General features: G+C 38.9%; 2 protein-coding genes across 6 annotated transcripts in view; both read left to right on the top strand.

The window, feature by feature from the left end:
- LOC144030764 (uncharacterized) overlaps nt 1-23848 on the top strand; it is a 127934-nt gene that overhangs the window by 95823 nt on the left and 8263 nt on the right. The gene's annotated exons all lie outside the window — the stretch shown is intronic.
- LOC144030763 (transcription factor Sox-1a-like) lies at nt 4738-6154 on the top strand. The gene has a single exon (XM_077537315.1). It carries the CDS (start codon nt 5018-5020, stop codon nt 6137-6139), a length of 1122 nt encoding a protein of 373 aa, XP_077393441.1. The 5' UTR covers nt 4738-5017; the 3' UTR covers nt 6140-6154.

Here is a 23848-nt window from a genome sequence, read left to right as displayed (position 1 = left end):
AAACAGTACTTTTGTTTTTTTGTAAATGTATATGTTTTTAATATAAGTGTGTATGTTGTGACTGAAGTGTGTCTTTTTTGTTTTTTTTAAACAGTGAGGAGTTATACAAATTTGGTGTGTTGTTTGGATAATTGTGGCAATATTTTGAAAAAATGAGCCTTGTTTTCAAAATTGTGGGTAAACAGTTGAAAAAAAACGGTGCATATAGTAACTGTCTGTTGCATCATGAACTGCTTGTCTGAATCACAATCAAGTACTGAATTTCGTTTAAAAAAAAAAAAAAAAAGAAAATCCTTAATGTATTGCTGCTTGTAAAAAAAAAAATCTTAATTATGTTGTGATTATTTAATTCACATTATTGTCATTTTAATGCATCGAGGTTGCTGAAGTTTAATTTCAGTGGAATTTTTCTATGATTGTACAATTGTGAATTCCATGCAACGTTTCAAGAGGGAAATTTCTTTTGGAGTCGTGACAAATTTGGAACTGGGGTTCAAATTGCCTTGAAATTGCACGTCATGTCTGCAAGTCTTGCGAGACCTCAGTTCAGAGACCGTCAAAGGATTAGTTATGCACCTTTCTTTCTCCTTGAATTTTTATGACGATAACTACAACAGAATCAGAATCTTCTTGATGGAAGATGGAATTGCAATAATTTTTTTTTATTGTGATTTTTTTTTTTTTTTACACTTGACAGTTCAGTATGAAGTTTTACAACACCCCAATTTTTCCATTTTCAAAAATTGAAATTCATACTGTTAAATGTCTCATTGTAATCTGATGAAACAAGAAATCATATACTGTAATATTCTTCTGGAGATTCTTCCCAATGTGGTTGCAGGAGCTCACATAAATATGACACTTATGTTGGTTTATTGCTTCCACTTTTGTCCTAATTCCAAACCAGCTCGATAGGGTTTAAGTCTGGAGACTGTGCCATTTTTGTACACTTCTGAAATATATGTATTTGCCATTTTGGCTAACCACTACTTTACCTTTATTTAACATTTCCAGCTTTTTCATTTTTCAAAAATGCTTCATTGGACTTCAAGTGCTTGACTTTCAATTGAAAAAAAAAACGTAAAAAAATTGGGGTGTTCTAAAACTTTTGTCCGGTTGTCATTTTTTTTATATATAAATAAGTACATTTTGATCTACCGGTGAAGAATGTTTGAATGTGACTTAATTAATTACCTTCATAGTGTTTGTATTTTTTATCTAAACTTCCTATAGCGCTTTAGACGGGAATGCAGTTTTGTGCATTTTATTTTTTTACAGTAAACACTTACGTTAAAATGCACACTAAACAAGACACATGATCACTCTGCAAACATCTTCCTTTGCCTCTCATTAAGAGTAGGTATTTTTTTCTTTCTTGTATTTTACTTTATTGTAATTGAACAACTCTGTTGTGTTCTGATTAACAATGTTCAAATGTACTTAAAATATTTCTTTAATTAATTGTTTGATTGTTTATTGCATATATGTTTAAGAAAGCAAACCGATTGTTCAACGTTAGTCCCATGTAATTTCTTAAAACAAATCTTTAAAAATACAGACGAGCTATGTAAGCAGATCTGCAAGATGCTGACTGACTTGAAATGACATAATGTCTCGAGCTGTACAGAAATTTATGGGGACTTGGATCGTTTTCTATCCCGATGTCTTTGCATGCATGCAGATGGTCGCGAAACACTTGGCAGCGTGTGCGTGCGTTCGCGCGCGTGCGTATGAGGTTGTCACAAGCACATGTTTGCAAGCTGTGCGCGCTCGCGTGGAAACGGAATTTGGACTGGATGGCATCGATAGGATTCCCTAAAAAAAAAAAAAAGAAAATCCCCAAACTGAGCACACCATCTTTCTCTCGTCATCATGAAGCTATAGGAAGATGATTTCTCCTGTTCACCAAGTCTTGCTCGGGCCCTCCTTCTCAACACAGCTGCCTTTCACAACAGTACCGCTCCAGCCCAATCATGCTGGAGAGCCACAAATGCTCTATTTATTAGAATACGTCTTTGTTCTGTACCATGCACCCAAAAAAAGGGACCCCCACCACCTCTTCTTGCCACCATTATGTTAGCAGCGAGCCCCCTTTTTCCCAGAGAGCAACAATAACTTGGAATCGTCTTTTTTTTTCTTTTTTTTTTTGTATGTGTGGATGTGTGTGCGTGTGCTTCTAAAACTGTCATTCTTCTCTCGTCTGGCCCACAGCGGCGTGGTGCTGTTGGCTCTTTTGCGGGCACTCGGTTGCCCCTGGCATCGCTCGAGCTTGTTTATAGCTGCCGTGCATAGTGCCGTTTTTTTGTTTTTTTGTTTTTTTTGTTTTTTTTTAAGGGAAGGGTGCCACTGCATTTAGATTTGAGGAAATCTACCCGCTTTGTCTGCAGTGGAGTGGAGTGGACGTGCAGATAGACGCGTAAGTAGGGAAAAAGGAAGTCCTCGTTTTGGATTTTGAAGCTTCCTGTGTTGTGCGTCAAACGACTTTTACGCACACGCGAGGTGGAATTGGCGCGCAAAAAACGAGCGGGGCTTAATGATGACGTTTTTTTTGTTTTTGTTTTCTTTTGTTTTTCACGGTATGTTGTGTATAAGGTGGTGCGTGGCCGTGGAGGATGATAATTCCTCTTCCTGTGATCTCGGTTAAATGTACGACTGATCTAACAAGATTGCCGGTTGCCGTCCTCGCGCTTTCACTCGAGAGATTGTGCAAAGTTTGATCACTCCTTATATAGGCTACATGCGGTGTGTTTGCGCCTTGTGAGACGTGCACTGTGAACAGTCATGGCAGCACATGAGGAAAGGTCGTTGTCGACAGGATGCTTTTGTGACCACCATAAAGGTTAAATCCCAGCACTGTGTCCCTATATAATCTTCAAGTAACGTATTATCACTCCCGCCGAATATTGTAAAATTGTGTTTTTATGTTTGTAATTTGTTCAACCAAAGATTGATTGTGACACATTGAAATTGAAAGCTCGCTTATTTTCCATGTTGTTAAATTAATTCTAATGTTTTAATAGTATGAACGTGCTATAATCAAACGCAAAACTTCTCATTTTAACATTTAGTAATTTATAAAGAGGATTCTGGTGGCTTCTTTGGTGTTTACACTGGATCACTTTTTGTGTGTGTCTTGTTCTGTTCATGTCGATCGTGTGACCCCTTTGACACTGCGACATGTGGGTTTATATTAAGATAAACCCTAATTAAAATAACTGGAAATGATTATACCATTAGTGTCACGACTGGAAGTGGTCTTTTTTTTTTTTTTTTTGCTTAAGGTTGAAGTATTCGATTCCAACCTGATAGATAGATAGATAAAACATAGTCCTTTTTCTTCGTAAAACTCCATGACCCACAATGCAATGGGCATTGACATTTGTTCCCTTATCAGGGGCGTCCTTATTCACTCCGTTTCCTGCCCCCCTTATGCTCCTAATGCACTAATGATTTCATTCCTTTCCCTCAATCATGACACTTACCACTACACTTTTTGCATACCCTTATGGACCATAACTTCATTTTTAATGGATTTGCCTTTTGATTTTGGATTTAAAATAAACTTTTGATGACTGTTTTAATTTAAAAGGTTTCACAAAAATGTATGTTTAGAATGTAAATAGACTGCTTTTTACGTAGCGTTTTTATATACACCATATGTAGGAATTACAAGCTATGATTTTAGTAACTTCGTTGTATATAGTGGCTCAAACAGATGTGGGGAGTCGAGGTCTTGAAAGTCAAAACCCTGCTACGATCTAAAAACAGTTGGGTCAAATTAACCATATTATCAAAATTGGACAGATGCACTTTATCAGTCAATTTAACCATATTTTCTGGAATGTTTTATACAAAATGAGCCAATTTTTTACCCAAGAATCTAACCAATATTTATCTCTTGTTTTACATTGAAAGACGCATTTCTTGATTCAAAGTTGGGTCAAATCGACACAAGTAGATGATCGGTCCATTTTTTGACCCATAGTTGGGTTATCTTTGACCCAACTAGAGTGTAAAGTTTGGCTTTAGCTATACATGCTAGTAAACTCAACCTGCAGTTAAAAATAGGTCATGACGAGAAGCACCTGTGGCTATTGAGTTTTCACTTTCTTCACCTGGTTATCCCATCTCTGGGCTCAAACTTTTATTGGCCATTGTCCATACAGACAGTTAAATAAAGTTATAGCGGATATAGAGAGAGATGCTGTAAATGAAGGCCTATGAGCTCTTAATGCAAGTAAAGGAGGCCACCATTAGAATTAAGAATAAAAAGAATGAGAGCGAGCAAAAAGCTGGCTAAAACCAACAGCTTTGTAATAGCGCATACTCATTCAGAAATTAGCCTCAGCGATGTATTAAGCTCGCACTAACCCAGTAATTGAGGTGCACAAAAATGGCAATGCATAAATGGTGAATTTTTGTGAAATCTCTGAAAGCTAACACTGTCTGATTATTCCAAATGTTTTCAAACGCTTTATTAAAGTACCACCCTAGTTTAAGTTCACAGTACCAAGTACAAAAAAAGTCAAATAAATCTAAAAATCCTGATTTCAACAACAACAAAAACATTTCGCTTAAATTAATAGTGCAATGAAACCAATCTATTTGCTATTTACTTGAGTTGTTTGGAAATATTGAATTCCTCATATTGCCATCCCCTTGCCTCATTCCCGCTCCTGTCTTCCGACGTGTTGTGCTTCTGGAGTCAGCTGACCCAACATATGCAAATGAGGCCGCCAGGTCGCTCCTCATTGGCCGCCCGCGCCTCATTTAAGCGCTGTCAGTACTCGCGTCACATGGCCGCCGCTGCAAGCAACTTGTCAACTCCGAGTGGCTCCAGTGTGCATTCTGTCACAGCGGACGTGAGGCAGCAGGGCGACGGCTGCATGGGAGAGCCCTTGTGGGAATATTGCTTATGCTTTGGCGCGCTTGAAAGACTCTTGCAGCCCCTCACCCATCTTGATTTCAATTTGCTCTTTCTTGCTGCTGAACTTTCCCCCCCCCCCTCCAAACAAGAATGTATAGCATGATGATGGAGACCGACCTTCACTCCCCCGGCCCCCAAACCAACACGGCCGCGGGGCAAACGGGGCCCAACTCGGGCTCCAAGGCGAACCAGGAACGAGTGAAGAGACCCATGAACGCCTTCATGGTGTGGTCCCGCGGCCAGCGCAGGAAGATGGCGCAGGAGAACCCCAAAATGCACAACTCCGAGATCAGCAAGAGGCTCGGGGCCGAGTGGAAGGTGATGTCCGAGGCGGAGAAGCGGCCCTTCATCGACGAGGCCAAGAGGCTGCGGGCCATGCACATGAAGGAGCACCCGGATTACAAGTACCGGCCCAGGCGGAAGACCAAGACGCTCCTCAAGAAGGACAAGTACTCGCTGGCCGGCGGTCTGCTCTCCGGAGCCGGCGGCGGGGGAGTGGGCTTAGGGGTGGGCATGGCGCCCTCCTCGGCGGGCCAGAGGCTGGAGAGCCCCGGGGCGCCCCACGGAGGCTCCGCGGGTTCCGGCTACGCTCACATGAACGGCTGGGCTAACGGCGCCTACCCGGGCCAGGTGGCCGCGGCCGCGGCGGCCGCTGCCATGATGCAGGAGGCGCACCTCGCCTTCGGTCAGCACCCGGGCGGCGGCGCGCACCATCTCAACCACCACCACCACGCGCACCCGCACGCCCACCACGCGCACCACCACCACCACCACGCGCACAACCCGCAGCCGGTGCACCGCTACGACATGAGCGCGCTCCAGTACAGCCCCATCTCGAACTCGCAGAGCTACATGAGCGCGTCCCCGTCCGGCTACGGCGCGCTCGGCTACACGCAGCACCAAGGCTCCGGCGTGTCCTCTTCCTCGTCCTCCTCTTCATCCTCTTCCTCCGCGGCCGCCGCCTCCTCCATGGGCACGCTGAGCACGCTGGGCTCGCTGGTCAAATCGGAACCCAGCGTGAGCCCGCCGGTGAGCGGAGGCCCCCACGCGCGGGGCCCCTGTCCCGGGGACTTGCGGGAGATGATAAGCATGTACTTGCCCACCGGGGAGCCGGCGGACCCCGCCATGCAGAGCCGGCTCCACGCCTTGCCGGCGCACTACCAGAGCGCCGCGGCCGGAGTGAACGGGACGGTCCCGCTCACACACATCTAAAAAAAAAAAAAATAATCCACTTCGAACCCAATCATTGCAAGCGCAAAGGAACACATAACCAAATATTTACCTCTTTTCTAGCCCCCCTCCTGCAAGAACTACCTGTATTTTGTACAGAATGTTTATCACGTGTAAATGAAGGCGCTTATTTTGTTGTTGAAGAGGGGGCACAAAACTGATGATATTTTTGGTTATTGTGGTATTATATCACCGTTTCCAGTCTAATTTACGCCTGGTGCACCTTGGGCTTTCCCCCCATTTTTATTTCTATTTCCTGTACTAAGTTATTAAAAATGTCGATACAATAATCCAGAAAGTGGGTTTAAAAAATCCCCTTTTTAAACTTTAAAGCGTTTGTGTTTCATCCCCTCGTTTTAATGTTGTAACATCTCTTATTATTGTACAATTGTGAATAATTTTAATATTTGAAAGAAGGATGACTTGGCACCGTGCTGTTGTAATTTATGTGCTTTTCTGCAAGTGAAAAGCTCTGACCTACTGCAATGATAAAAAAAAAAAAAAAAAATGAATGGAATAAATTTCACAAGCTGTTGCTTTGAATTATTACGAGAAAAGACTGTTTGGATCCGAGAATGTTTCCAATGTTTTAAAATTTGAAGCCACGAAGTTTTAAAAACGCCTTTATTTGCCTGCGCGTTAAAACTGAAATTGAAGATCCTCCAAATGAATTATTTATTTTCATTGTTTGTTTTGTGCGGTATGTAAATTATTATTTATTTCTATCACGTTTATCAGTTTCTTCCTTGTCAGTGCAAATAGGCCAAAACGATTTATGAGTCACTTTTTGTTTTCCAGGGCCTGAAATAAATATCATCTTTAAGGCCTCACATGACAAACCATCTGTTAATGTTATTGACAGTAATAATATTTAAGTTGCTCTCAATTTTTGAATTTAGAAGAACACTTAATTGTCCTTTTTTTTTTCTTGTCAATGTATTGGCTTGTAAAAAGGTTATTTTTTTCCTTTGCTTTTTTTTTTTATAGGCCTAACACTAATTCATTTCCAATAGTCAAACGCAATAAAAAATAAAAAAAATAAATAAATAAAAAAACGATATAGACCTTGGGCCGAATATGTTGTATATTAACCTAAAATATGAATGCAAATGTTGAATTTTAGTTAACGTTCAATTGAGGAGATGAAATAAGATGATCAATTACAGGTCTTTAAAAAATGATAAATACATGTGCATATAATATTTATCATATTTTAAATTGAAAAAAAGAAATCAACAAATTTGCAGCTAGTCTTTGCTGTCGATTTAAAATAAATCTACTTGGCCACATATTTGAATATGATCCCAGCACGGTGGTTGTAATTATGAACTCAACGTGCAAGTGACAGAAGTAATAATTATTTCATGATTAATTTTCAACCGGGTCAACTTTTAAAGGCGGGAAAAGGATGGCGATAAGTTGCATGCTGGGTAATTGACTATTCTATCGGCACATGAAATGACAGTTTGGTTTCTTTTTTTTCTCTCATTTTTTGTAATTAATAGACATGCCAATTAGATTAATAATCCTGTATTTTTTATTTTTTTTCATAATTAGTGCATTACGCCATTTTATGACAGGCCTGCAGCTGGTTTTGACATTTACATACTACTTTTTTAATTGCCTGAAGACTAATATCCATACACATGCAAATGAGGGTAACTTTATGCCTACTTATGCATTTAAAAAATCAATTAATCTGAAATCCATCATTAAAGGCCGGCTTGGTTGTTTCACACTTGATTAAGACTGACCCGTCGTGTCAATTAAAACTGCGAGAGGCCTCACTTTTGGAAGAAAATGTTGAACAGATGTAGATTATAATAAATACATTAAAAAAAAAAAAAACAGAAAATAAGTAAACATTTGAAGCGTTGTGCGTCTTTTCCTGTAAGAGACTAGCATGCACGTTGACCCGCGTAACTGACACCTGAAGAGTAGGGGGGGTATATGTGTTGTTTTTTTATTTGTTATTTTTTTAAACGTTGACCATTCCCAATAAATCTCTGCAAATGTGCGCCACTGTTATCTTGTAGGCATGCAGGCCACTGATATATTCCCTGCTAAGGCTGCGGCTTGCTTAAAGCCCCGATCCCTTGCACTGCCATGTCCTAAATGGGGATAATTAGCGTCACTTTATCACGCCTCTGCATATTTTCTGCACGTCTCCGCCTCCCCCTTTTTCCCGAAAAAAAAATAAATAAAAAAATAAAAAAATCAGGCAGCAGCCTGCACTGCTCTGTCACAGAAGATTATGGAGACAGATTGCACAGAGCGAATGTGGCGGGCGAGATTAGCGCGGAATAGAGAAAGCAACTGGGCCAGTGAATGCCTCCGAAGGGGCCTTATCGTGCAATTACACGTTGACATGTTTAACAATCTTGCTGCCTCTTAATCCTGCGGTGCTGCTGCGCTATCTGCGCGCGGCTACAGCACCCAAACGCCGCACGGACGTGGAAGAGCGTAATAATAAATAAAAGTTAGTGTGCAATTGCTTTATTTGGCAACTTTTGCCCTTTAACAATGTTTTTTTATTTATTTTTTTGCTTGCAATTTCTTGACACTGAATATGTCGCCTTATCGCGCAATCAAGAAGTGACGAGTCAGTGAACGCACCATTTATCATAATCATAAAAAGGTCACACACCAACAAAGATAAACGAGGTCAGCCTGCAGGTTTAAATGCAGACTATTTGTCACAACGTCTCGTTGTGAAGCGCCACTGTTGGAATTTTACACCCCCATTTTTTTTTTTTTTTTTAAGCAAGGCCAGGGCGGTGTGAGGTTGGGAAGTTTTTCTCACTCAATGGCTCCCACAATAGCGATTACAAGCCCCAGTAGGTTCCTCGAAGGGGACGACAGGGGTTGGGAGCGGCGCAGGTGTGAGAGGGCGAGAATCCGGGGTGACCCCCTTCAAAGCAGGACAGTTGCTCGGACCACACAAAACCTCCACAGGAGGAAGGGAGAGAAAGGCAGGTTGAGAGGAAATGCTTTTGGAGAGGCACTTTGCTTGCCACAGTCGTGCCCCGCTTCTCGCTCCAGCGCCAACCTGCAGGAAAGGCGCTCTAGAAAATAAATGCAGCAGAACAGTGGCCGGTGAGGATCATGAGTCAGATTTAGACATTTATACGCAAAACACAGTGGCATATTTTCTATCAAATTAGCTGCGTGACATTGGAAACTGGTTTTAAAATTTATATTTGTATTCGTAGATTTCCCTGCAGAGATTTATCGAGTGCGCGATTAGCCATCACAATTGAATGGGCTACTGATTAAATGTGTAAGTGGTGTAAGTAAGTGGTGCCCTAAGGGCAGCCACACAGACAGTTTATGTAACTATAAGCACTCAGTTTAAAAAGAGAAGGCTATTTTATATTATGGCCTGATGTTTAAAGCAGATCTTGAAGTTCCAGAATTGATCTTCAAGAATAGATTAGATCATGTTTCTCTTGCTAGTGCACTTTTGAGAAAATTTGAAGGTCAAATAAAATGTCTTCAGTTTGGCTTTCATTTGGAACAATATTTTAGAATCATCAGACCTGATTTTGGAATTACAGCTCAAGTCCACTCAAATGTTCTCTTCAAATGTTTTTGTGATAAGCTAAATAAGACCAAGACTATTTTTCTCCCAAAACTTCCCACCGTTTATGTGACCATCTCCATTGAAGAAAAGCCAGCTTTTACAAAGGTGAAGTTAAAAAACTAAGATAATGTGGTTGCAAAAGTGTGCACACCCTCTAATAACATGGGATGCATGCGGCTGTGTTCCGAATGAACCAATCACATTCAAACTCATGTTAATTTAAGTGGGAGTCAGCACACATCTGCTACCATTTAAAGTGTCATTGATTAACCACAATTAAAATTCAGATGTTCTAGTAGGCTTTTCCTGACCTGGTTTTTATTTGTCACTGAATTCTGAAGGTTTGTGCCAGCACTATTTGGAACTGTTCATAATTTCCTCCACAATGACCATCACCCCAGTTTCATCTGAAAAACTGCCCCAAAACTGCAAGATGTTTTGTATAAGTGAAGGCTTCCCATGAAGACAGCAAATTGTTGTCACTTATACTAAACAGCGGGAACTTGCCATGCAGAAATTCCTGCAGCCCGTTTAACGTTGCTGTTGGCCTCTTAATAGCCTCCCTGACCATTTTTCTTCTTGTCTTTTCAGCAGTTTTGGAGGGTAATGTATATTTCTCCAATTGCTGATGACCATCTTCACTATTATTGTAGTTTTTAATGCCTTGTCATTTATTTTCTACCATTCTGCTGATTGACACCTTTGAATATTGAGATCCTTCTGATGCGGTGAAAGGTCTATATGCATGACATGTGCTGTCAGATGTGATGACAAAATGTCAGGAAAGCATACTAGAAATTCTGAACTTTATTTCGGGCTTTTCAGGGGCATTTTAAAATATTCCCACAGTTCAAACACATTTTCCAAAAGTTGAATGTGAAGCAAAATATTTGTTCGTTGCTTTGGCCCCTGCACAATCCCTTCAAAGTTTCATGCAGGTATGTTTTTTTTGTGTGTGTAATCCTGCTAACTGTCGTTGTAGATGGAGGTCATTGGTTATTAAAAAATGAAGGATGCATGGTTCCAACCGATATCTGTGATGCCAGCCACAAATTAGACTTTTTTTTTTCTTTAAACTGCAAGGTCATAGCCACAGTTTATGAAACCTGAAAGAAATGACTTTTCTTTTAACAAAAATACCATTCTACTTTTTCCTGCATCCTTTCGTGGAGACAACCAAAATTAATCAAAAAGCCTTTTGACTTGAAAATGTCAACCTGCATGTTTTGAGATCAGTAAAATATCTTGCAACTTTTCATCCTGACAATAAAAACTAACAATTTGGAGGGCTGCTTTGAGTTTGTGATTTTGCTGCTCTTCACAGATTTCTCTCAAAAGTCTGATGTGGTTAATGGTTAATATCATCAGTGATAAATTGATAGTATGATAGCTGTGTGACTCAAGAAAATCTGAAAAAGAGGCACAGAGCAGGACAACGCGCAAAAGCTTTACACAATGCAAAAGGCTGAAAAAGGGGCACATAGTGAAAGTAATGGAAAATATTATAACGCAATAGTAATGAGATGATTTACAAGATGGTGGCGTAAGTAGCCCAATCAGGGTCCAGACCACTTTGGAGATTGGTCTAGATTAGGGATCTCAAATTCCACTTATATGTGGGCCACTGGAGATAGGCTGTGTCTGGGCCACAACAAGCACTCCACTAAAAAGGGATTCAAGTATTTGAGAAAAAAAACAAAACTACAATCATCCAACCTACTCAATCTCAATAACAGTTTAGAACATTTTGAAATTGGGGTGGCATGGCTCAGTGGTAGAGTGTTAGTCTCCATCCGTGAGGTTGTGGGTTCCCTCCTCTCGTCTCTCGTCTCCCCTCTGTCTGCGTTGATTCATTGTCATTGTTTCTCAGGTCCAGTTTTTCCCCTGTCGGCTCCTCCCACGTTTCGCCTTGCTTGTTTCTTTGTACCTTGTTGTTTTCTTGGCCTGCCAGCACCATGTTTGTTTCTTTAATTTTGTTTGATTAAACGTGAGTTCTGAAAGTCACTGCTGCCTCCACACTCTGCTTCTCCGCATCATCTTCCAATCTGCCATGTTCCCTAAAGGCACACATGAGTACACCAGTACACCATTTAAAAATCAAAAAAACAAAATACACACACAAAAAAAAAAAAGAGTTTTGGGTGACTTAATGGCATTTTATCTTATTTCAACAGGGCAAACTGATTTGATATACAAGTAAATAGAGTTAGGAGCTTGGTCACAGAACGAATTAAACTCATAAGTCAAGGTACCGCTGTATAAAACTTTTAAGTACCCTAATTGCAGTGACAAAGCTTGTTAGCTGAAGCATGAGTCATAAAAGGCAGGTGTGCCCATGAACGAGGATAATGGCGTCTGAAATAGCAAGAAAGCAGACTTGAAAGTTAGCGAGCAGGAACAACCTTCTGCATAAATAAGAATAGACATTCTTCCAGTGTGGAAATTTGCCAACTCTAACAACAAGGTCAAAAATATATTCTCCGAGGGAAAGAGCACCGCAGATACGTAAAATGCATCTCAAGTGTTGTACGAGTTTAAAATGAAACTCAATTAAATGCTCATCTTGATTGCAGGCATGTCATTGACGTCGTCTTACAGAAACGCGGTGCACGGTACATCCATCGGCTTGCCTTTTTTTCCTCCACCACCTGAAGGCAAAATCATTGTATGACGATCCTTGGTGTTTATATTGATGACACTGATGAAGCCTCCACGGCGTTCTTTTCAGAAATAACTGACACCATCAAGTAAGATGTTTGCTGTATCGTCTTAGGATTCACTTGCCCAGTTTGATGTCGCTGGAGAATTTGCAAGACTTTTTAAGTCGCACAGAGTAGACAGATCATATAATGTGAGCGTATCACTGGTGCGCAGAGAAGCCACCGGATGCTGTAAAGGATTTCTCTTCCATACTGACAGGCGATCACTCTAAAAGACACAGCACTGAGGTTAATGAGGGGCCAAAAAGTTCTGATAAGAAACATCGTTTTAACACCCCCACCGCCACTTTGTTTGTTTTTTTTAACGACGCCCGCTGCAACCTGCCACGCGCTGATAGCACTTTGAGCCAGCTGACCTCTGACCCCAAAGGGGTGAGGTGAGAGGTGAGATAGGAAGCAGAGAGAAGGATGTGTGAGGAAATAGTCAATGCCCCCTAATGGTTCTAAGCCTACTCAATTTGCTCCCGCTGCTGTTTTAGATGCTTGTCGCCTATCAGACCGTTTACATTTGATCCATTTATAATTCCATTGATAACCCGCCCACTATTAGCTATTGAGCTGGATGCATCGTGTGTGATTCCACTCTAATGATTAGATAAATGTTATTACACTGTATTTTCTAATCCAGCTGACATTGATGTTAATTTATTTGCTCAAGCATGAACCTTTGGAGGAATTCTGTTGAGTCAAATTTACTCTACAGACTCTATTTGGTCCCACTCAAAACAGAGTAAAATTTACACTTGATAGAAAGTAAAATATTCAGAGTAAATTTTACTCCAAAAAGTATTTTTAGTGTGTACAAGAGAATTTGCCTAACCCATGGAAAAAAAAATCTATCAAATATCTTTCACACCAAAATTCTAAAAATTTTGCAAAGAGAGAGTTTGACTAAATATTACTAGTTAACTCTTGTACTGCCACATGTTATCAAAAAAAAACTTTGATATGACAAAGGCTTTGATCGGTCACAAAAAGAGAGACAATACTTCCATCTGCTGGCCATAGTTAGTGTTTTTGATTCCACAACCCATTAACCAGGCAGCTCTGTACTTTGACGTTGGGCTGAGAAAAAATAAATAAATAAAAAACTTAGTTGACGTCATTTAATGTTTATTGCGGCATATATCGTGATTTTACTGATCACTATTAATTAAACGTTTTTGGCGGTCAAAGAGTTAAAAAAATGACAAATTTACACAAGGGTTTAGGAATTAACTCGCAACATTGCAGCTTGGGAGACCTGAGCTATGCCACGCCTACTGTTTGCTAATATCTGAAAGAAGACCAAAAACATAATTTTTGGTCTCTCGGGGATCTGATTTTATTTTTATTTTTTAATAAATTAGTAAAATGTAGTCCAAGTCTCTCCTTACTAAATTTATTTAGAATTTCTAAGTGAAAAATCTTTAATATTTTGTTTTTAATAGGATTTTTTTTTTTTAGGGATAGGCAAATTCTCTCGCACACACTAAAATTAGTAATTTAGTCAAATTAACTCTGAATGTTTTACTCTCTTCCAAGTGTAAATTTTATTCTGTTCAGAGTGGGACCAAATAGACTAGGTTTAGAGTAAAATTTACACAAGTATACTTGTGTGTATGCATGAAATACAGACCGAAATACAGAAATATTTTAAGCATTGCTATTGGCAAAATACTGTTCAATGACAAACGTAACGCAAAAGTGACTCACGTCACAACTTAGATCGTTTTTAATTATACTTTAAATTTACTAAGCCATCTCCTACTTTCCTATTAGCCAGGGTTTTGGCGCCCTCTTGTGGCATCTTAGGACATTCCAGGAATAGCAGAAAAATAACCCTCAAAAAAGTAGCTGAGGATTGGTTCCACATTTTTAAAAAAAATTAATAGTGAGCTATGACTACGCAGGAATTCTCTGCATTTACTAAATTTGATTGTGACCATAAAAAAAAAAGAAGAAATGACTGATGCTTCCTCTTTCTATATGTTTGAGTGAAGCCTCCATCATGGCTAACATGTTTCACCATGGAGAGATGTGGTAAGATCTGGTGATCATCTTTCCAGTTTTGGGTTTATTTAATTTGGCTTACCTGATGGTGGAAACAATCCTCATTCCCACTCATCTCAGCAAAAGCATGCAGTAGGATAAATACTAACAACAGTGTCTCCAAAATCCCCCCTCCTCCATCATTCCATTTCACTGGAGCCAGCTCCTCGGTCTTAATACTCTTAGTCCCTCACTTGGCATGTTTTCCAAGAACTGGCTGTATTTCCACGTCTGCAAACGCCATCAAAATGCCTGTAATGAATATTCGGCAGCCCCGTGTGTATTTCATGAGCCGTTTGACCCGCTCGAAGCAGCCGCGTGCGAGATCCGCCGCTTGCGTTTGTCAGAGGTCGAGCTCATCTGCTGCGGCAGCAAATGTTTACATGCGCCATACAATCGCCGCGGCAATTTTGACCTTCTACTCTAAATAAGATGGTATTGTTGTTCGTGTTTGGAGGAGTGCTTGGTAGGAAGTTCCTTGTCGTAGAGTCTGACCACTGACCGACATAATAATGGTGAATGGGTGAAGCTTTACAGGCACTTTGGATATTTTATTCCATTTGCATTTTTATTTTCACGTCATTCTACCTGTGCTGAATAAATATTTGTTGGAATTTGCCAGAGGTTATCAACTGGACAAATTGAATTGTCATCTGTTGTCGTCTTATATAGCAGAGCTATGCATAAAGTGACACATACTTTCCAAGTTAAGAAAATAAAATAAAATAAATGCTATTTTTGATGTTATGGAAAATTACTTTTTAATTGCTTATTTACAAGTTGGGTCTCTGCAGTGTTAAACAGTCATAGAAAACATTTTGTTATATGCTTATTTTTAAACAAAATATGTCTAAATGACCAATTCGGAATTTGGTCGAATTTTGATGTCACAATTTGGCTGCTGACTTGACAGTTGGTCAGGGTAGTGATTCGCCACTTTCAAGCCACAACTGGACAGCACTATTTGCCAAAGGCAAGGTAAGCAGAGCTGCAATGAGTTTTGTTGGATGCAATGATTAGTGTTGCAATTAGTCCTCTACGACATGTGCAAATCTGCACATCAATTTACTAGTTCAGGGGCCAGCAACCTTTCATGTCAAAAGAGGCAATTTAGGCCAAATAAATTATAAAAAAAAAAAAAAAAAAAAAAAAGTAAAAATAAAAATAAATTTGAAAAAAATAAATAAAAATCTGGCTGGAACCGCAAAAAAATTGAGAATGAAAATTTCCTGCCTTTTCTTAAATAAATTTTCTGACTATTTTGTCAATTTTGTGGTCACTTTATGGTAATTTTCAAGATTTCTACTCTGTTTTTTGCTAATTTTTTGTTACTTTTTAAGCATTTTCTGCTTTTTTTTTTATTCAAATCGGACATTTTTGGCAATTTCATGGACATTTTATGGTCAGTTTCTGCTTTTTGTCTTTTTGGACATTTTATGGTCAGTTTTTGGACATTTTAAGGTAATTTTTTTTAAAGATTAGGACTCTGACTTAAAAAAAAAAAAAAAAAATATATATATATATATATATATATATATATATATATATATATATATATATATATATATATATATATATATATATATATATGTATATTTATTTTTATTTTTATTTTTTTTATTTTTTTTTAAATCCTGCTGGATTTTTTAAAAATCTTTATCATTAGTTCAGTTAATGAATATTTTATATAAAAAAAAATTAAAATGTGTTAAATAACAAAAAAAAACAATTTCTACAGATAAAAAAAAGAGAGATCCACAGGCAGCCACAGGTGAGGGGCTGCCAGTGAGTTCTATCAACGCTGAGTCGTCGCATCTGGACTTACTCCCAGAGTTAAAAGACCGCCTCAATGGAGCCTCGATTTGTTGAGTCACCATGGCAACGAAGAAGCCAAGCGCGGCACCGCCCTCTGCCTCCGCGTTGCTTTTTTTTTTTTTTTTTTTTTCCCCCTCTCAACCAAAAATCTTAAAGCGATCATATTTCATATTTGAATATGTCTATTTAAAAAAAAAAAAAAAAACGGCTCCCCATAGAGGAAGGCGGCGTGGGAGAATGCTCATTGCTGCTCGGGTCAATGCGTAAATTTAAATGTATAGTCCTTTGCAATCACAGTATTACAGGGGAAACCTGTTGAATGATAGCTCATTAATTCATTTCATTTAGGTGCAATCCAGCGATGGAGAAGCAGACTTAATTTAAGATGAAATATAAAACACAAACGGACATAAGAAAAAAAAACTGGCGCGCACTATTGCTCCGATGTTAGCGCATATGACTACGTCTGGTAATGTTGCAAATGTAAGGACGTGCATGTAGATGATGGACTGTGATGTGAAACAGTAACTGTGCGGAAATCCCAATATTTATACGCGGTCTGATAACATTCTCGCGATGAATATTTAATTCCCTGCGCAATTAAGGCACCTTCATCAATAGGTTCATTGTCAAAATCACATGCCATGTTTGTGACAAAAGTGGACTTACGCTATAGACTACAAGCGTATTTACGAAAAAAGTCGCCACAGCGGACTGAATGAATGAGGAAATGAATTGTCATGTGTGGCTGAAAGGAGGCGGGTACAGGGAAAAACTCGAGCTTCATTGGAGAAAACCTGCTACCAACCTGGTTAGATTCATGGACCATGTTACCACGGTAACTGACCGAGACGTTAAATTACCTCTTTTTATGAAACAGGTTAGAATTACTTCTGGTTTCAGTTACCTCCCTTTCTGAAACAGAAAACGCAGAATTTCCCACTTTTCAGGGTTTCTTTATCCAGATTTCTCACTAAACCTGCTTTGTGAATACAACCACGGTAGCAAAATTTGTACTCACCATTAGCCCAGATTGGCCCTGACTTGCTTGCATGAAACTGGGCAACCATCTAAAACCAGCTAGTTATAGCAATACAAAAGAAAATGGGGCATATTCACTAAAGGTTTGCACGGCGCTAACCGGGAGAGCCTAATTCACTAAACACGTGCAGATGGGAAAATCCGTCACTAAGTGCGCTGCCAACCAGATTGCGCCACGGTGCGCCGGTGTTACTTGCGCGTATGTAAATTAGGTAATTTGCATACATTTGACGCAAAATATGCCCACCTATGCAAATGAGACTCATTTGATATACAGCGTCTAATTCACTAACGCCAGCGCAAATAGCCACATGGACTTTGCGTGACGCAAATAACGTTTATGGAAAGCATGTATTAACCTGCCGCACCATGATCATGACACCATTGCATGGTGTGGAGACGCATGGTGCACGTCCCTCTCTGGCTGATCAGGCAGAGAGGAGAGAGAGAGAGAGAGAGATTTTTCTATGTTGGTTTAGGACACATAACGTAACCCAGCTGATTTAACGTGCCAATGCATAATGTACGCCCATGCCAACCTCTGAAAATATATTTTTTTAAAACGACCACACCAATAATTTGTACTTTATGAATGAATGACGTCGTTGTCGTCCTCTCTGCTCTGTACAGCTTAATGGCGCTATAAACGCTTACTCTCGGTCCAAGCTCGCTTTCTGATATTGTCATCTTTCTCACAACTGTTACTATAACAACCATGTTCTTGGCGCAAATCCATTGCCATGTGTGGTAAATCAGGTGCAAATTTGCTCCAAGCTGTCAGTTTTGTGGGCGTGTTTGCACCGGTATATGATTAGAGCAATATATAGTGAATATCTGGGTAACTGGGCGCAGACTGCGGGTGCAGTCGTAGTGCAATATTTCGCGCTATTAGCGGACGCAGTGCATTCTTAGTGAATATACCCCAATGTGTGTGATATACTGCACTCCTTGATCCTCAGTATATTTTGAAAAACAAACAAATCTAATCCTTTGTGTTATGACTTCATTTTGGAGTACTGGCTGCCACACTGCCGTTGTGGTTTCACACAAACTTAAAATGTGTGGTGAAAATTGCTTTCACCACAAAGGGCCATGGCCAATGAATCACACTCGAAGCCTTCCACCTCTGTACAAGCTTCAAAACTACCTTCGGAATGAGAAGAAGTAAAACAGTTTTTGTCTTAAGGGATTTGGTGGGTCTGAAATGCATCCGTTTCTGACAAACCAGACACATAAGTGACGCCACATGCTGCCTCTTGTTATTGTATTGAGAAACGTGTGTTGACAATTGTGAAAAACTGTAACTGGAGATTGAGTTTTTCATTTTATTTTATTACCATTTTTAACTATTTAAATTCTAAGGTCACGAGTGCGCCCTCAATTATTTACTGTAGCCCCAAAGTAATTGATTTTTGTGAGTAGAGAAAGAAGAGGGAGGGTGGAGTGGGGCCACTGCTAATGTGAGAAGCCAACAAATGGAAGGGCTGACAGAATAATTGGTACTAGCAATTTAACCTTGCTTTATAGAGAATTTATCTTGGCTTAAAATAATGTACGCAGCAGTGCTTGTTCTTATGAGGACTTGGTTGGCTTTCATACGAAAGGAATCCACTCTAAGTAGACTTTTTAGGTGACAGAAAGAGCCTTTTGATGGATGCATTTAGCTGAAATGCATTTACCATATAATTTTCCCACAAAAAGTTGCTGTGACGTTCACATTCAAATTATTTACTTATGTTGACATGATTTGATATGTTTGCGTGGTGGGGAAAAAGTCGAGATGTTGCATCACTTTTTTCAGACAGATACCAGCACGAGTACTCAACTTTTGTAAAGTCACCGATTCCGATACCAAGGACTGATACCACTACTACTTCTGATACATAACCCCCCCCCCCCCAACAAAAAAAATAAAAAACAATGAAGTATAATTTTAAAGAAAGACCTATATATCCCTATATTTATAAATGTAAAAAATGTGTGTTGTCGGTACTGGTATTGTCCCCATATCTTATAAAAAAAAATAAAATAAAATTACGTTGGTAGTTACGTTGGTGTAACGTTAAGTCTTAACAAGCATACAATGGTTTCATGTAAAAAATTGTCACGTAGCGGTAACATTAACCTTCATACAAAAAGTTTCCTTACAAAATATTCACTTGCTGTAACATTAGGACAAACATAACTACTTCACGTCGTTGATTTAATATTACCCTGCTTAGTAAAGGTTTATTTTAGAAAAAAATGAAAAATATGTTTATAAGAGGTGGACATTTTACAATATTTTGCTGGTCCATATACATACATATATATATATATATATATATATATATATATATATATATATATATATATATATATATATATATATATATATATATATTAGGAATGTCAAAGTTCAAGCGTAAAAAGATTAATTTGTCGCATTAATTAATCAATTAATAATTGCTGAATTGCACACAATTTATATGATGCTGTTACATTTTGAGCAATACGCGCATGCACGCAATTGTGTACATGCATTTAATCAATGTTTGCAAATGACATTCATATCATAAAATGCGTTGTCAAAATATTATGGTAATTTGTATTTATTTTATATTACGCAAGTAAATTAGCTGATTAATCGTGATTAATCAAAATTAAAAAGTGTGATTAATCAGATTAAAAATTTTAATTGTTTGACAGCACATATATATATATATATATATATATATATATATATATATATTTTTTTTTGTTTTTTATTTATTTATTAAAATAAAGTAACAAAGGGATGTCAGCCATCTGAATGGTGATATTGCAACTTGAAACTGTAGTAGCGGAAATGTGTTTAATTCCCCCCAAAAATCTCAATTAAACTTCAAGAGAGAGCTCTTTAGTGCTATTTGTCCAACTTCCTATATTTTTTTGAAGGTACATGTTGCACAATAACATGCTACATTCAATGACTCCTGGTCTTACGTTGACGTTCTCACCACTCATTGATGTCTGTACAAAAGGCGTGAGTCCGGTCGGGGTGCCTGCTCAACGAGGTGTTGGGGGACTAGATAATGAAGCATCTCAGGTGACAACACGCAAGGATTACCAGCTTGTTGGCATCATATGGCACAGACATACATTCCCATTACAAACACATGCGCACACACATACACTTGAGAGATCCTTGGTTATCACTGCCTTCCAGATTGTTCTCAACTACTTATGGAAAACACACACATCTCAAGATGTGGCCACTCGTGCCAATACGGGCCCAGCGTTAAGAATAGTTGTCGTCGTGGTGTGTGTGTGTGTATGTGTTTTTTTTTTTTTTAGCATCTCTAAATTCCGAGCGTTGCTAAGGTGCTTTGGGAGGGGATTAACAGAGGCTGGCGCCGATGAGCAAGCCTTGCAGATTTCCGAGCTGTGGGAGAAAGGACAAAGAAAGACGGCGTAAGAAAAGGAGGCGGAAGAGCAGGCATGAAAATAATGCGAAGAGCTTGTGTAAACACGATGGTAAAGAAGGTAGGGACTAAACAGGTATCCCAAACAAGAACGGTCAACTCTCTACCGATTACACTTGATACAAAAATTTTTTAGTCCTCGTAAGTATTCCAATAGTTCCTATAGTTACCTGTTAAAAAATATATATATATAGTTCTTAACGTAATCCAAGTAACATAATATTAAAATAATGTAACTTGATTACTTTTTAATTACTTTTGGATTACTCCAATGACAAATGTTTTTAAAAGGTCGATATATGTTTTTACATATTTGTATTGTCTCTGGTCATATTTAATATGTATGGTTTTGGAATTCACGAGGTTGCTTTAAAGCTATTGAACGCAGAAAGTTGAATTTTGAATCACCACTGCCACCTGTGGCCGAAAAAGGAAACTGCATTTTCCCTTCTTCACATACACACTGAGCATGTGACGTCACATCAGCAGACAGAGGGCGGGAAATTTGAATTCAGTCTGACAACTATTGGCCAGAGCCTTGCAGGAGTTTCCATTATGAACAGATAAGGTGTTAATCTACTAATTAAAAAATGTTTTAGTCATAAATTGTCAAATAAAAAGGCTATTGTAAATATATTTTTGGGAAAATTGCTACAAAGTGTAGCTTTAAGAGTAGTGCTTACTCTCATTTAATTGTTGGCCAATAAAAACCCTATGTGGAATGAGCGATGGTGGTCCATTAAGCTAAATTGTGACCACTTACTCCATGATTGTTTGGTCAACTAGTTAAAAAGCGGGCAATGACTCGACTTTTCCTCAAAATCAAAAAATGTAATCCTGTAAAAATAATTCACATTTCAAATAAATGCAACTGTAATCTGACTGTTTGTTTTTTTTCTGTAACGTAATGCATTAGTTTTTTTGGTTTTTTTTGTATCCTGAAACTGTAATGCCAGTGTACACTGTTTGCCTTGAAACACGAATATATGTCCGCCTCAAACAGGACATAAGACGGCTCTTCAAGCAAGAAAAGATCAAAAAGGTGGCAGGGCCAGATTGCGTGTTTCCCTACCTGCCAAAATTCTGCGCTGACCAGCTGGCTCTAGTCTTCACTCCTATCTTCAACAGATCCATGGAGTTGTGAGAATTCCCAAACTGCTTCAAATGATTCACTATTATTCCCAAAAACCTGCAGTATCGAGATTGAACGCCTCCAGGCCTGTTGCTCTGACGTATACGTATGTGATCATGAAGTCTTTTGGGGGCCTTGTACTGCACCACCTCAAGCGCATGAAAGGAACCTACATGTTCCTTAAGCTCTACATTCAACAGCAGCATCTGTACGATAGTACTTCAGTAGCCCTAAAAAACACAGACTTGTGTGCTCGGAAACATACTTGCCCAATAAAGATCATTCTGATGTCAATATGTCAGCTGACAAGAACTGCATTGGAACATGAGTAATATTGTAAAATGTCTTGGTCTGCATTCAGGGTTGGCCTGCCCAAAAGTAACAGGGAAAAAACGAAAACAAAAGGTGTAACTTCAATTTAATGAAATTATCGTATTTTCCGCACTTTAAGGCGCACCTAAAAGCCTTCAATTTTTTCAAAAGCTGACCATGCGCCTTATAATCTAGTGCGCCTTATATATGGATCAATATTGAGCCGCAACAGGTCTCGCTGTCAAGATGCTGTCGGTGACCCTGCATGATCGGTGACGGGCATGTGCAGAAGATCCCACCATCTTGGATCGCTAGCTAATACTAATACTTTAACTCAGAGAAAATAATAAAACAGCTGTTTATTCATTTTGGGAGTAAATTGAGTTGTCAGAAAGCTGGTTTGTAATCTATTAATAAAGTTTGACTGACCTATCTGACTGTTTTGTTGACATTCCCTTTAGCGCAGCACCATCTAATGGATGCATAACGTAACCCCAGCCTCTACTGTAGCGCCTTATATATGGAAAAAGTTTTAAAATATGTCATTCATTGCAGAAAATACGGTATACAATAATCTCTGCCTGAGGCCTATTGTACGACGGCATATTAGGGCCACGTATAAATGCATTTTTTTTTTAGAGGGTGGGGGCAATATTTCAAGAAAAAAAACTTGCAAATTTGCCACTTTCTAAAGTGAGAGATTTGTGAGTTTATAAAGTGGTAGATTTGTGAGAAGAAAAAAAAAACTCAGAAACTTACAAGAAATACACATAGCGTAGTTCTAGTCTAATCATTTGAGTATTCATTGGTGGTTAATGGGACACTGATAATAAAATGAAAAGGTAGGATGGAGGCGTATTCATTCTTAATTTAAACTTTATGACCAGGTTATATCTTTTATTTATCTTCTTATTTGACATTATTATTATTATTATTATTATTATTATTATTATTATTATTATTATTATTATTATTATTATTATTATTATTATTATTATTATTATTATTTTAAACAGCACCCATCTGACATTTTGAAATCATCCACAACTTGGGCCACTCAATTGCTTTCCTGCTGCCTACCTGTAGCATCATTGGCTGGTCTTTAGGTTACAGCAGATATATCATATAAACATCATAAAAGCCAGTAACAAGATTAGCATCTGACCTTTCTAAGTAGCCTACACGGACAAAGAAATGGTATACCTTGTTTTGTTTTGAGTTGTTTCAAAAATACTAATAGCCCAGTGGTTAGCACGCTCACCTCATGGTTAGCATGACCGTCAAATTTTTATGCTAATAATCATGATTTGCTGCACTAAATCCAAACTAGAACTAAATCACTGTTGTGTGCATCGCAAAGAGGAGGAATCAACTCTTCCAAGCCATGTGATATTTTCCCAATTGCCCTTATCACTATCACCTCTCCATTTCTTGCCTTTGACTTGATTCCCTCCCTCAAGGGCAACACCAGTTTCCCATCCAGCCTCCATTGTCTTCTTTTTTTCCAAGCTCGGTCGCAAACATCAAACGGCGACGGTGTCGAGGTCACGCCGAGTTGCCTAAAGCATTAGCGGCTGCGCCGTCTCAGGTGTGCGTCTCCCAGCGCGTCCTTGA

This window comes from Festucalex cinctus, chromosome 11, assembly GCF_051991245.1.
Source record: "Festucalex cinctus isolate MCC-2025b chromosome 11, RoL_Fcin_1.0, whole genome shotgun sequence".
Lineage (NCBI taxonomy): Eukaryota > Metazoa > Chordata > Actinopteri > Syngnathiformes > Syngnathidae > Festucalex > Festucalex cinctus.
Note: the sequence above shows the minus strand (reverse complement) of the source record. Positions and strands in the feature narration are given on the sequence as shown.